The sequence below is a fragment of the Halichoerus grypus genome, chromosome 5, assembly GCF_964656455.1.
Source record: "Halichoerus grypus chromosome 5, mHalGry1.hap1.1, whole genome shotgun sequence".
Classification (NCBI taxonomy): Eukaryota; Metazoa; Chordata; class Mammalia; order Carnivora; family Phocidae; genus Halichoerus; species Halichoerus grypus.
In genome coordinates, this window is record NC_135716.1 from 94601954 (window position 1) to 94616567 (window position 14614).

At 54.9% G+C, this 14614-nt stretch overlaps 1 protein-coding gene across 6 annotated transcripts in view; it reads right to left on the minus strand.

Moving 5' to 3' along the window:
• Window positions 1-14614, minus strand: part of MOV10 (Mov10 RNA helicase) — a 22692-nt gene continuing 8078 nt past the window's right edge. The window contains exons 2-22 of one of the 6 annotated variants that reach the window (XM_036122349.2): window positions 11859-11999; window positions 10609-10689; window positions 9875-10078; window positions 9409-9644; window positions 8962-9220; window positions 7646-7780; window positions 6863-7031; window positions 5942-6096; window positions 5533-5709; window positions 5273-5420; window positions 4704-4862; window positions 4356-4459; window positions 4082-4179; window positions 3768-3984; window positions 2684-2801; window positions 2283-2474; window positions 1966-2040; window positions 1003-1128; window positions 830-918; window positions 414-535; window positions 1-339 (exon numbers count right to left, since the gene is read on the minus strand). In XM_036122349.2, the coding sequence (XP_035978242.2) occupies window positions 248-339; window positions 414-535; window positions 830-918; window positions 1003-1128; window positions 1966-2040; window positions 2283-2474; window positions 2684-2801; window positions 3768-3984; window positions 4082-4179; window positions 4356-4459; window positions 4704-4862; window positions 5273-5420; window positions 5533-5709; window positions 5942-6096; window positions 6863-7031; window positions 7646-7780; window positions 8962-9220; window positions 9409-9644; window positions 9875-10047 (2844 nt within the window). In that variant the 5' untranslated portion in view covers window positions 10048-10078; window positions 10609-10689; window positions 11859-11999 and the 3' untranslated portion in view covers window positions 1-247. Of the gene's footprint in view, window positions 340-413; window positions 536-829; window positions 919-1002; window positions 1129-1822; window positions 2118-2282; window positions 2475-2683; window positions 2802-3767; window positions 3985-4081; window positions 4180-4355; window positions 4460-4703; window positions 4863-5272; window positions 5421-5532; window positions 5710-5941; window positions 6097-6862; window positions 7032-7645; window positions 7781-8961; window positions 9221-9408; window positions 9645-9874; window positions 10079-10608; window positions 10771-11858; window positions 12000-14614 lie in introns of those variants that run through there. The other 5 variants (XM_036122356.2, XM_078072596.1, XM_036122329.2 and 2 more) reach the window with 5 other exon arrangements.

Here is a 14614-nt window from a genome sequence, read left to right on the forward strand (position 1 = left end):
TTTTGCATAGAACAAGATTTTGTTTTCAGTTTTTCTTCCTCCCCCTACCCCCAATTGTTAGCAGCTTGATGTGTCATTCTCCCCAGCAGGGGAGGGGCTGGAATGGCTTGGGTTGTAAACTCCCTCCCCAGCCTTCCTGTCCCGCGGAGGGGCAGCTCGGCTGGGCTCTGGTTCAGGCTGGGTTCTGGTTCAGGGTCGGGTGGGCGGTTAAGGCTTGGCTGGTGTGAGAAGGCGGTCAGCTGTGTCTTCAGAGCTCATTCCTCCACTCTGGCTCTACTTGCAGGGACAGGCCATCTTCTCCCTCCCGCTCCTGGGGGAGGTAGTCGTGACTTTGGGGCCCTAGAAAGAAAAGAGGTGAGCCTGTCTTCCTTACCTCCTCCCCTAGTGCTGTCCCCTACCTGGCCCAGCCATACCTGAGGTAGAGGGCCTGAGCTTGCTCAGGCCTTGGAGCAAGTTCTGTCCCTGCTGCAGGTCCAGTTTGGCAGGGAAGGGGCACCCGGTATACCCCCCGTTTTCTTTACAGAACTCCAGGAATCTGTGGGGTACAGGGACAGTCACACACATAGAGCTGCGCAAGCCTGGCCGAAGAGCGCTGTTAGAAGCTGGAGGCTAGGCCTTGGTCCTGCTACACCGGCCTGTGCCTCCAGGCCAGTTGCTTATCCTCTGCCAGGTAACTTAAATGGGAGTATTGTGAGGACGAACCGACGACGAACCCACTGAACAGACCTGCGGATTAACTGAGCCACAAGGAGGTGCTTAATCTAGCTGCACCTGCCCCAGGCTGGAGGTTGTGGCTACCCAGAGGGATTATGGGGGTGGGAATGCTCACACTTTCCAGTCAGGGTCATGGCCCAGGAGGAGCGGGTTGCCCACCACGATGAGCAAAGCCTTGGCCCGGGTCACAGCCACGTTGAACCTCTGGAAGGAAGGAGTGCTAGGGTCATGGGAGGGAAGGACCTTAAGGAAGGAAGAATTCCTCAAACCAGCCACCAGCCCTCGAACCTTGGGGTTCTTAAGGAAACCCAGGTTAAAGTCCAGATCCAGCTGCACAAAGCTCTGGCTGCTCCGGACGGTGGAAATGAGGATGACGCTGCGCTCTTGGCCTTGGAACTCTTCCACGGAGCCCACCTGGAGGGTGAGAGACAGGGCCTGCAGTGTGGGGCTCACAGGGGAAGCAGAGGGGTGCGCCCTGCCTCAGGGAGCTGGAGCTCCAAGGCTGGTGCAGGGAAGTCCCGGGCATTCGTCGCAGTGGAGGGAGTGGGCAGGAAAGAGAATGGGAAGATTGCCCTGGAAGCTGACACCTGAAGGGGGAATCCAGGTAAGGGGGTGGGGTGCGGGCTAGAAAGGGTTCTCAGCCAAGAAAACACGGTTGCAAGGACTTGGTAACTCAGAGCAGTGGTTTTCAAACTTGCAGAAAGACAATCACTAAGTACTTGTTAAAGACAAACTGGAGGCCTTTAAATCGGAGAGCAAACCCCGGCTGCACGCTAGATCACCTGAGGAGCCCTACAAAAATAGCGATGCCCTGGTTCTGGCCCCAGGTAGCTGTGCCAACCCGCCAGGTGGGGCTCTGGCAGCGGGCGCACTAAAAGCTTTCCAGGTGATTCTTATCTGCAGGCAGTGGTGAGAAGCACCACCTGAGAGTCCAAGCACTGACTGACTCAGAGGGTGGGAAGGGTGAGCAGGGACACTATCACATGACGGGTCAGGCAGGCTGGGAGTTCGGACTTCATCCTCAGGGCAGAGGCCTCAAACCGGCCTGGTGGGTAAGAATCAAGAATCTGGTGGGGTGCTTCTTGGTCCTGGCCCAGAAGGGCAAGCCGCCAAGCCGGGATCTGCAGGAGGGAGAGGGCTGGGGAGGGCCCCGCTGTGTCTCAGGCAGTGAGCCAGTGAGCGTGGGGCACCTGGGGAGGTCTCTGGGAGTGGAGGGAAGTGCGGGGAGTGTGCAACAGTGGTGAGTGTCACCTTCAAGTCTTTGATGTCATCCAGTCCCCGAAGCTCCTTGTCAAGTTTGGTGATGCAATGACGGATTTTTTCCACCTGGAAGATGGGGACAGGTGCCTTTCTCTCATTCCATTACCCCAGTGCAAAAGGGAGCCAGGCAGGTGGCCAGGGAGCTGGGGGGCAAAGAGGCAGGGACAGCTGACCTCTGAGCTCTTCTGAGATATGGGGCCAGCAGAGGCCTGAGCTCCTGGAACCTCCACCTAGTGATCTGGCTACGAAGGAGGTGCCATCTGGAGGGGGGGGGGTGTCCCACCCTCGATGGGAACTGAGGGCCTGACCTGCTTCCGATATGGAGAGATGACACCCACGCTTCGGGGGCTCAGGCGGGCTTTGCCCTTCTTGGAGGAGGGGGCCAGAAGCAGCTTCAGGTAGGAAGTCACTGTGGCAGCCTCTTCCGGGTTGAAGAATGATGGGCTGTTGCCCTCACGCTCATCCTTGCCCATTACGCCATGAAAGATGATGGGAAAGCCCTGGATAGGGGGTCAGGGGAAACCTTCAGCCAGACCTCCCGTCTCCCTTCCCTTCCACCCCCACACCCATGCAGGCAATGTGGGATCCCAGGCCAAGGTGACAAAGCCTGTGACTTCCACTCAGAGCCGCCTCCTACCTTGCACCTTCAGTAGGAGGGAAGCTGGGGTACAGGGGCGGCAGCCTGAGCCCCTGCCCTGTTCAGCCTCACCTGTCGAGGCAGACCCTCCCAGCGGCAGAAACGCTCTCGGTCCACAACGTCGGCACAGGCCTGCAGCTCCCCTTCATAATAGAGTCGGTTAGGGATATCCAGGATGGTGGGGTGGGACCTGGGAGGCGGAGGAGGAAGATTACTTCTGCCCCACCCTCGGGGTTCCCCCTGCTCTACCTGCTCTGGGTCCACACACATCATCCTCCTGTTGCCCACCCCCTGGACGGCAGACCTGTTGAGCTATGGTGCGCCGCTAGGCACTCAACTGCACGAGGCAGAACCCAACGGGGTTCCCGAGAGCATCTGGTCCGTGGATTTCATGGGCCAAATTTAAAAGGAAAACACAAGAAAGGGGGAACCCATCCTCAGGTTTCAATTTTGCCAAGGACGGACAGTACAAAAACACTGATCATCTACTATTGCCATTATTTGACGAAATAACGTGTTAACTCTAAAAGCAGAAGTAAGGGCGCCTGGGTGGCTCAGTTGGTTAAGCGACTGCCTTCAGCTCAGGTCATGATCCTGAAGTCCCGGGATCGAGTCCCGCATCGGGCTCCCTGCTCGGCAGGGAGTCTGCTTCTCCCTCTGACCCTCCTCCCTCTCATGCTCTCTGTCTCTCATTCTCTCTCTCGCAAATAAGTAAAACCTTAAAAAAAAAAAAAAAAATAAAAAAATAAAAGCAGAAGTAATAACACAACAGCTAAGGCCGACTGAACTCGTAAGTGGGACTTAATCTGAGGAACTCCGAACTTAGGAATTCATCTGAGCATTTTAGGTCCATGAACTCCTTGACTAAAGCAGATATACAGCTCTTTAATTTGAGTAACGATTAGGTTTATGAAAAACCGCCTTGTCCCAATTTTGCTGATTTCTCCTCGGACTGCCAGGAGACCAGACAATCCCACAACACACAGCTAAGCAAACCGCTCTAAAGTGAAGCCACTTGCAAGGCCAGAGCCCATGAGTAGCAGTGATGGGGCCAGAGTGGAGATCCCATAACCTGGGAGCAGCAGGACCGCAGGATGGAGCCGCGGGCGGGGGGCTGCGCGGGGCGGGTGAAGGCACGGTGAGGGGGCGGGGCTACCTGTAGTTGCGCAGCAGCTTGGTTATGAACTGGGGGTTATAGCCATTGGAGCCCTTCTTGTACAGGGCGTTGTAGGTCAGCAGCCGCTCCAGCAGTGAGTACCCCAGCCCATGCTTCTGGGTCAGCGGGGAGCGCAGCACGGGCCCCAGCTGCCTAGGGTCTCCTGCCAGCACCAGCTGCCCTCCTGGATTGTCTGTTTCCTTGACTTCCATCAGCCCTGAGAGGCGGGGTGCCGTGGGGAGAAAGTTAAGCAGTGGGACCTCCCCCAACCCCATGCAGGGCGGTACACACGCAGCCCACCCTGAACCCCTCACCTGCTATGGCCACCAGACTCTCGGGCTCCATGGAGTGGCCGGCCTCGTCGATGAAGATGTGTGTGAAGTGATCGATGGGAAACTGAGCTGAGACCAACCTGGGGAGCGTCAGGCCGAGCAGGGGTCATATCCGGGCACCTGACCACCAAACTTGAATGCCCACCCTGGCTGGGCCCTCACCCCACTGCCAGGCACTGTTCTTCCCCAGCCCACTACCTCCTTACTTACACACACGATGGACACACACATACACCCACACGCACACACTTCCCACCTGCTGGCCGTGATGAGGGTGGTAATCAAGACACGATATTCCTGCAGCTTCTTCTTGGCAGGAAACACGTAATCCCCCTTCTTTGCATCCCAGTTGCAGCAGGGCTGTGGAGTGTGGAGAGAGGGGGGGGATCAGCCAGCTCCACCCACCCTCACCCTCACTCTGGGTCTCCCAGGCAATTTTCTTCACCGCCCACGCACGGAAATGGAAGGCCAGAGAGGGGTCCCGACCCACCCAAGCTCCTGCAGCGAGTATCAGAATCCAGGTAACCTCATTTCCTGGCCCCAGCATCTACCCTGAACCTCCCAGCACCTGCCATCCCTCAGCCCTGCACACTTCTCCAGGTACCTTGATGTCCTCGGGCACCATGCGAATGTCCCTGCTGGGGGCCAGGAGGCGGTAGATGGAGCTGGGCAGGTGGACCCGGAGCCGCTGACAGAGGAGGTCAGCCCCTGAGTTGGACGGAGTGCAGGCCAGGATGTGGGCTTTGGGCAAGTGTTTCACCACCTGGGGTGGGGATAGGCACAGTGTGGGAAGCAGCTTCTTTGGCTCCAGAGGGAGGGGTAGGGGAGAGACTTGGTTGTGACTCATGTTGGCACGGGGTGGCATTTGTGTCCCAGACCTGAGGGAGGCAGTGACACAAAAGGCAAGTTCTGACCACCCCCCGCCCCCCAGTCCAAGTACGCACTTTACTGCTGGAAACTTGGTGTAGTAAACATTTGAGTCTATGATGGCCGAAACATGATTGGTGACTCCCGAGTCGTGCAGGACCCACCCTGCCCAACAATGCTCAGCGGCCACACGGACTCTTGAGGCCAGCCCGGGGGTGATCAGGGAGCTGGAGGCACCCAGAATCTGGGAGCTGCTTGGTCCCCGGGGGACTCAGCGTAGGCCCCGGGTCTATGCTCAGGCCCCACCTGCTTGATGGCTTCCACTAGGGTGACAGTCTTGCCAGTGCCCGGAGGCCCAAAGATGATGTAGGGGGCTGGACGGGTGGTACCCATGACAATGTACTTCATGGCCTGCAGCTGCTCAGGGTTCGACTCCAGACTGCGGTCATATAGCCTGGCAGAGGGGCCCGAAACAGGATGTCACCTGGTGTCACAAAGGCCTTCCCGACTCCATCCCCAGTGCCCCCCACTCCAAGTAGCCCCAGAGCACCCCTGCCCGGTCTCACTTGAGCTTCACATCTGAGGGCAGCAGCGAGACCCCACGGGAGGCCACGGGAAAGAGCATGGGCCACAGCGGCCAGCGCCCCGTGAGCTCCAGGGCGCGGTGCTGCACCCGCAGGGGCTGGCGGTTGAAGGTAAAGTTCACCTTGAAGGTCAGCCCATCCACAAAGCGGCTCAGGAGGCTTTGGGAAAGGAGAGGGGGAAAGAGCTCCAGTCAGGGGCCAGGACTCTCTGCATCTACCCTGATTTCCAGTCCCACCAGCAGAAGCTGCTACTGAGGCATCTCGGGGTTCCCCCTGAAGAAAAGCTCTGTCCCCGGGGTACCCCTCATCTCAGGGAGAAACACATCTGCTGCTCTGGCCTAAGAAATATCTATACACCCTACTGGCAGCTCATTGTTCCCCCAACACCCACCTCGTGGAAAAGCTCAGCTTGACACGGTCCAGTTCCACCTTATGTACAAAGCCCTTGTAGGTGACAGGGTCCTCCTGATGGGTCTCAGAGGACAAAAGTGCGAACAGGTGGTCACCCCGTAGCACTGAGGGGCGGCTCTCGGTCACCCCGGGAACCTGTGGGGTGTGGACACAAGCAAGCTTCTATCCCAGGGATGGCTACTGGAGGGCCCAGCCGCCCGGCTCTCCAGACCTCCTCTGAGGGACAAGGACTGAGGCGCTGTCCTTCTACCCCAAGACCCAGGGAGCTTTGCTGCTTTCCTCTTCCACCTGCCAGGGCAGAAGTCGGGGGATGAGCAAAGAGACAAGTCTGCCCCAACTGCACAGAGATGCTGAGCCCAGCAGTCCTGGGAACGCTCCTTGAACAATTTCAGGACTTGAAAGCCAGATTCCCAGCCCATCCGTTTGCCCTCTTGGCCAACTCGGATCCTACTCTGCCCTTGAAATCTTGCTCGAAGCTCAGCTACTGCAGGAACCTTTCCCTGCTCATCCCCAGCCCCCGCCTCTCTTAGCTGGTGTCCTCCTCGGCGCCCGAGTGCAGGACTCTATGCTCATGTGTTACTCGGGGCTTATGCGTACGACACTCGACATCTGAGAGCGGGAAGGGATCTAAGATATCTAGCCCAGCTCTGTACTTTTCAGATAAGGGAACTAAGGCCCAGAGAGAGCACGGGACTTGCTCAAGGCCGCATAGTTAGCAGTAGCCCTGTGTGGACTAAAACCCAGGCCCTCCCTCCCCATGACCCGCTCCGACACCCATTGGGGCAGAGGAGGCCTACTCTGCTCCTTGCTGAGCCCTCTGGGGGCAGGAACGTGCTCCCCCCTCAGCCTACGGGCTGGCTGATGTGAGCCCGCCCTCCCTACACCACATCCGAGCCCTGACCTCCAGTGTGAGCAGCCTGGGGTTCTGGTCTGCGGGGTCCCAGGTCATGGGCACCGACTCCAGGTCATAATGGCGGATGTCATGCTCCATCTGCAGCTCCTCCAGGTGCAGCAGGAGCCGGAGCTTCACCTCGTAGTTCCTCCACTGCAGGCCTGTCTCCAGCTGGGCCCTGGCGTGACGGGCGGGTGGACGGGAGAACAGGACGGGTCAGGCACCGCACTGCCCGGGAGCAGCCACCCTCTCCCATCCACAGCTCTGGGGCCCTGGAAGCACCAGGAATCAGAGAAGACTAGAAGGGCAGAGAAGTGGGTGGGGCTCTGAGGCCTCGGAGCACGGAGCCCCGGCTCTCCACTCCTTCCTTCCGACCTCAGACCTGACTTGGCATCCGCACCACGGATCCTAGGGCCTGGAACATTCTCCCGCCAAGATGCTCCTGTGACGTACGCCCTCGCCTCATTCAAATGTCATTCTCTGCTCAAATACCACCTTCTCAAAGAGGCCAGCACTAACTGCCCTCCGCAAGACAGCACACCCCATCCCCTTATCTGAAAGTGCAGCTTTACCTGCGTTCTTCGTAGCCCTCGGCACTACACGAAACCATGAGATAGATGCTCATTTTCCCCCACTGCCATGGGCAAGGCCGTCATGTGAATGATTCACCTTGAACAGGGCCTGCTCAGTACGGGAATGAAGGAACGGAGCACAGGAGGCTGAGGACAGACTACGGGGCAGTGCGAAGAGACACAGAGAGCAGCATGAGGGGCGCGGAAGGGTGGCTCTTACTTGATCTCTGCAATCTCCTTTGGGGCAGTGAAGATACTTGTCCCCTGAAGAAGGATGGGGAGCAGCTGCCGGAGGCGAGGGGGTGGGTAGTATGTGCCCAGCGCCATACTCAGCTCCAGGTCATAGCCCTTAGCGCTGCAAGAGTGGGGGAAGCAAAGTGACCACAAATTCAGAACTCTCTCCCCTTCAGAGAGGTGGAGAAGGCCCCTCCCCGGAAGATGCAAGAAGCCCTTCTAGAAAACTATTGCTGAAGGGGGTCAGCAGCTTTTGCCCAAGGAGGCAGAACTCACTACCCGATGAAGCTGCTCATCCCAAGGCTGGACCGGTCTCATTTTTGGAAAGCACCATACTTGGAAACTTTCAAAAAACACATATGGGGGCGCATGGGTGGCTCAGTCAGTTAAGCGTCTGCCTTCGGCTCGGGTCATGATCCCAGGGTCCTGGGATCGAGCCCCGCATCGGGCTCTCTGCTCAGTGGGGAGCCTGCTTCTCCCTCTCCCTCTGCCTGCCGCTCCCCCTGCTTGTGCTCTCTCTCTGTCTCTGTCAAATAAATAAATAAAATCTTAAAAAAGAAAAACCCCACATATGTAAGACACGTATATGTAAATAGTATGGGTATAAGTGATCAGAAAATAGCTAATAAATGAGTAAATAAATCACATTCTCATCATCCAGGGATAACCAACATTTAACTTTTTGGTAGGTAAACTTCTAGACTTTGCCAATTTGTATTACATACATATAGTTTTAACAAAAAGAGCTCAATTGCCTACAGTTTGCTTTTCTAGCTCAGTATCTTGTAAACCTCTAGCCATGTCAAAAAAAGAGGTCTAAACAAATTATAGGATTCCACTCATATCAAATGTCCATATAGGCAATCTATAGACACAGAAGGCACATGCGTGGTTGCTCAGGGCTGGGAGGAATGGGGAGCAAATGGGGTGGCAGCTAAAGGGCATGGGTTCCTTTGTGGGTGATGAAGTGTTCTAAGACGGATCATGGGGATAGTTGCCCTGAGAACCTTTAAATGGGTGAATTGTATGGTATGTGAATTATCTCCATAAATCTGTAAAAAGGAGAGAGAGAGGGGTCTACCACAGGCTGCCTGACTATCTATCATACGATCGAAAATGCTTAGCATTTTTTCAGAGTCACCTGCAACTTTCTTCCCCAACAGAAAAGGTCTCCGAGGCCCAGAGGAGTTACAAACTCACTTGGGAAAGGGGCGCCGGCTCGGGCTCTGGGCTCTTCCCACGGGCCCCCACTGTCACGCAGGGCACCCCAGCCTGGACTGGGTTGGAGGGAAAAGGAGTTACCGATCAGGTCTCTCTCCTTCCTCTATCCGGCTCGTCACTACAGGGTTTCCAGTGATCCGGGTCCGCTTGAAGGGAGTCGTGGGCTTCAGCTGTGCAGCCAGGGGACTGTGGGCAACGGCGGCCAAGAATCGGGCAATGTAGAAAGTACCAGCTCCTTCTGAACCCGGCTCCCCGGGGCCCAGCAGCTCCCAGAGCACCGTGGCCGGGAAGTAGCCCACAAAGCTGGTCTTGCAATGGACATGGAGCTCGTAGCACTCGCCTGAGGGGGACAGCGGAGTGAGAGGGGACAGGGGAAGGACGCTCCCCCAGCAGCCGCAGCTCAGGGTAGGAGCCCCCCCCCCCACCCACCCAACAGAGGGACAGCAAGAGCGTGTTTCCAGAGGCACCAACTCCTCCCAGGGCAAGCCCCTGTCCACCAAAGGCTCTTTCCTGCGGAAACCCACTCACCGGGGCCCAGTGGGCAGGGGAGCTCCTGGTCTCCATTGTAGAAGGCAAACTGGGGGGTCCGGCAGAGTGGGAAGAGGTGAGTGAGGGTGACAGGCTGGGTTCCTCCGTTCCGAAGCCTCAGGGTCAGCACCTCCTTGCGGTTCAAATCCAGGCGGATAAGGAGCTGCCCATCTCGGGCTTCATGGGGCCCCTGGACTTCCACGTCCACCCCATGTTTCCCGTGAAGATACTCAGCCCTGGGGAGAGCGGGAGTCAAGGCGGGGCTGGGACAGGAGGGGCCTAGAACAGGGGAGGCTGGCGAAGTGCCCGCTGAGCTCAGGAACCCCACCGCCTCTCCCCAGACCCAACTAGCTCTTTCCCTACCCTTCCCCCACTCCTTGAAGGAGGGGGCCTTACCCCAAACTGAGGCCACCCACTCTTCCCTCAGCCAGACAGCTTCCCCCCGCCAACACCCACACCCACACACCTGTCGTAGAAGATCTTGGCTAGCAGTGACTTGTGGTGTTTGCTGATGTCTGACCCCAGCTTCACTCTCCTCTTTTCTGGGAACCACACGTTGGCCCAGCGGTCGAGTCTGAAGAACCTGACCCGAGTCTTGGTGACGTAGGCCAGATTTGCAATCTTCATTCCATACAGCATGGAGGAGAAGCCAGGGGCAGGGGTCCCAAAGCTGCCGGAAGCAGAGGAGACTGGGAAGTGAGGGAAGGCAGGGCTGCCGGGGGGGTGGGGGTGGGGGTGGGGGGAGAAGGGGACGCTGTCTGCGGGTCGCTCTGTGTGGGACACACCAGCCCTGCTGCGGAACAGGACAGGACCCAGGGACAGAGACTCAGGCCGGGGTCATAGGAATTTTTAATGTTTTCAGGGAATTCAAGAGGACTTCCCAAGACAAAATATGATTGTTTTAAAACAGCAGGTTGTAGAGTGTGCATTTCTGAGGAGGAAAGCCCAGTATTGGGCTGGTGATTTGGAGGACTAAGGGAAGAGAGACAAAGAAATGAAGATTTGCGGGGGCGGGGGCAGAAAAAAAAAAGATAGCAGCAACCCAGCGGAAAGAGCTAGGGTTAAGGGGAAGCCGAGTGAGCTGATTCGGAGGGGTGGACCTGGGGTCCTGCCTGACGGTGAGGAGGGAGAGAGGGGTCAGAGAGAGCACAGATGTCCAGGGTGTGTGGACAAGGTGGCTGATCAGACAGCAGTTTCCACCTGAAGTCAAAGGGTGCAGGTGGAACCCAAGCAGGAAGGGAAAGGATCCTTCTCCAGAGATCAAATAGCTTGGTTTTGTGCCTAGAGAAGGTGAAGACAGGGAAAACTGGTCAGAAGGACAATAACCTCAAGGTTTAGTGCCTGGAATTCAGTTTAGTCAACTCAACACTTACAGAGACCTGTTATGTGCCAGACCCTGCGCTAGGCCCTGGGGGGGGTGGTTCAATGAGGCAGGAGACCCAGGCCTGCCTCGAGGAACCCAGCATAGACTGAACACATGGATTCCGGCGTTGCTGCCGGGGGCGCAGCCAAGGAGGAGCACGGAGCCAGGCTGGCCACGAAGGCTTCCCGGGGACAGCGGTCTGAACCGAGTCCTGAAGAAGGAATGGGTGTCAACCACGCACGAGAGCTCGGAGCGCCAAGTGTGAGCCAAGGTGGAGGGCTATGCAAGAACAGGTGCAGGGGGTCAGGGGGACCTCCCACTTGGCCCCTGGCCGGGTCACCTCGGGCTACGTCACTTCTTGGAGTCTCACTTTCCTCCCCTATGGAACAGGGATAAGGACAAGTTACCTGGCGGGGTTGCTATGAGGGTTACATGAGGGACGGGCGCTGCGGTGTCCATCTAGCCCAGCGCCTGGCACATAAGGAGATCTCCGTAAGGTGTGCTACGATTAGTATTACACACAGCCGGGGGGCACTACGGTGAAAAGGGCGGGGTGGGCGGGGTGGGAGGCAGCAGAGGTGGGCAGGGACCAGGTCACATAGGTTGGCATGCCAGGCCAGGAAGCCTAGACTTGACCCTTCCCCTCCTTTCCTGACAACCAGGAGCTGGGGGGCATCCCCACATGTGACACATCCAAGATCTGGAGAGCTGACCACCCTCCCTCGGTGCGTTCTAGGGAACGCAAGCAAATTCGTTCGTAAGAACCATGGTAATCCCTATTTAACTTGGAAGGCTAAAGCAGCATGGTCACTCACTAGCGTGTAACGAGATCATTTATGATCCGCACCATTCCCTGGTGCCCCCTGCCTGTCACTCTGCCCCTCTCCCTTCTCACCCCGAGCAAATGAGACTGATACTATTCGGAAAACTTGTGAATCAGCTCTGATTTGTTTCAAAGAGATAATAAATCATTTCGAGAACATAACAGAAAATGCTCAGTAAATGTTACCTACTATTATTAGTATTCATATTAGTAGTAATAGTAGTACTAAGAGTAGCAGTGGTAGTAGGAGTAGCAACAACTTACTTTCAGCCCACGGCAGAGGCTACACTGTGGTTACAGAACCCCCGCGGGTGGTGGGTTTTAAGCAGGGGAGTGGCAAGATCTTATGTGCATTTCAGATCACTCTGGCATCAGGATTGGAGGATGGATTTGCTGGAGGCAAGACTGTAGGCAGGGACACCAGTTAGAAAAAGGCCATTGCAACAGTCCAATTAAAAGATGACAAGGGCCTGAATGAGGTGGTGGTGAGGACAGAAGAAGGGCCAGATCTGATAATATTTAGAATGTAAAATCAGCAGAATCTGGTGATTGACAGGAGCGGGGAATGGAAGCGGGGGAAGACAGTGCTCAAATCCATGGCTTGGCTTCCGGGACCATTCCTGAGATAGCAGGTAAAGACAGGAGGAGGAGAAGGAGGAGGCTGGAGGGCCGACCATAACGTTTGGATTTGGACATGTTCAGTTCGAGACTCCTGTGGTCCAGAGGCAGCTGGCTCCAGGAGTCGGAAACTGAGAACTCAGGCCAAAGTCAAGCCTGAGTCTGGCCTAACACTCAGGAGTCCTCGGTGGTAGTTACAACCATGGAGGTGTGTGGGATCTCCCCAGGCAGTGTGAGTCCTCTGAGAAGAGTCGTGACCTGGACAACCCAGGGAGGAGGAGAAAACTTCCTAAGAGAGGGAGGACAATCAGCAGGAAGTCTCCACATCAGGTATCAGGCTCAAATGCTGCCGCCGAGAGGTCCAGTCGCAAAGGGACAGAAATCAGGAAGCGTCACTGTCATTCACCAGGGCCCCTTGGTAAATTCCACAGATGGAGCACAAACTCAAATGGCAAGAGAAGCCAGGCTCCACGGGCATCTTCCCTACCTGAGCCCTCTCCGGCACCTGCACAGGCCCATTTCTGAGCCATCAGTGGAAGAAGGACTCACGTCCCTCCTAACTCCACTTAAGGAAACAACAGTGCAGGTGCTGTGAGATGCAGCCGGCTCTCAGCTTACTGCTGGGGAGCAAACAGGGCTCTGAGGGGCCTGAGCAAACCTGAGAGCGCATGCCCTGTCTCGGGTTGGGGCCGGGGGGGAGGTACTCCTTGCTACTCATCTCCAGACAGCTGTGGCCGGCAGGGAATGGAGGCCCAAGATGGCCAGATCTTTTGGCTTTTAAGAGAAGCCCAAATCAGGGCGCCTGGGTGGCTGAGTTGGCTGGCTGTCCGACTCTTGGTTTCGGCTCAGGTCATGATCTCCTGCTCCGGAGAGGGAGCCCCGTATGTCAGGCTCCCCGCTCAGTGGGCAGTCTGCTTCCCCTGAGCCCCCTCTCCCCACTCGAACACACACTCTCTCTCTCAAATAAATGAATCTTAAAAAGAGAGACAGAGAGAGAGAAGCCCAAATCAAAATTTGAATGTGAAATCTATTTTTGGAAACTTCCGCATGGGCCCGAGGGCAGGAGGAACTCAACTTTGCAAGTTTTGCAACTTCACTTCCGCCTTGGGTACTACCACCTAAGTACTTCTCAAATTACTCCCCATGCCTATTACCACTCCTCAAATTCCCCTACCCCTGGTCTAAGGCGACAGCCATAACAAAAAAAAATTTTTTCCGTCAGAAACTTACTACATACTTGTGGAAAAAAAAAGTCCCAATTCTTGTATTCTACATCTAGGCACCTAGATTTCTAGGAAAAAAGATGAACACATCCAGATGGCCAGATGAAAAGACGTTCCAAAGGTAGAGAAATGCAAATTACAGTCACACTGAGACACCATTTTACTTCCATTAGACCAACAAAAGTGGAAAATAGAGCATGTATTACTCTTGGGCATATGTGCAGAAGTGGGCTCTTTAACATTGCTGGTAGAAAGGTGAAGTACGACAACCTTTCGGGAAATAATCTGGCAACATCTCCGAACATCTGAAATATAGGTATCCTTTAACTCAGGAATCACATTCCTGGGAAGGTATCCCATAGAAAGAACAGTGCCTAAGGATCTGATCCAATAATATTTAGAATGTAAAACAAATGTAAAGTAATTAATGTAATGTAAAGTGAGGATGCTTACTGCAGATTTATTCAGTGGCCGAAAACTGGAAACAAAAAAAATGCCCATCAACAGGGAGATGGCTGAATAAATCGCCAATGCCTATACCATGGAATACTAGGCAGGGGTGAAAAAAACACATCACACCTACCCAGATGGCTAAAATTTAAAAGCCTGACAACACCAAATGTTGCCGAGGACATGGACACACCAGAACACTCCTGCATTGTCAGAGTATAAACTGGTACAATCCCTTCGGAAAAAGGCGCTGTTTCGTGTCAAACTAAACATATGTCCCAATGTTCTGATTTTTAACGAAAAGAACATTACGGGTGCAATAAAAATTCATTAAATAATGCAACTGTAACACCTAGTACAGACCTAGCACTGGTATTTATCCAATAAATACTTGCTGGCAGAATGAGTGAAAGGATTATCAAATAATTTCAGACTATGCTTTTATAGACAAAACAGATGACATTGCAAACACTCAACCACTCTATGCTCTGACATAGAGCACTCTGCTGGGCAGGGGCCTGGGGTGTTCCATGTCAAGTTCTATACATGGTCCAAACTTGGACATACATGTAATTATATAATAGTATTACATACCATTATAAATATAATAAATATATAATTTACATAATCCTTTACACATACTGTCCAAACTTGGACACACATACAATAATATATGAATATATATATAATAACTACACATATAAATAAATATAATATATATATAAAGGG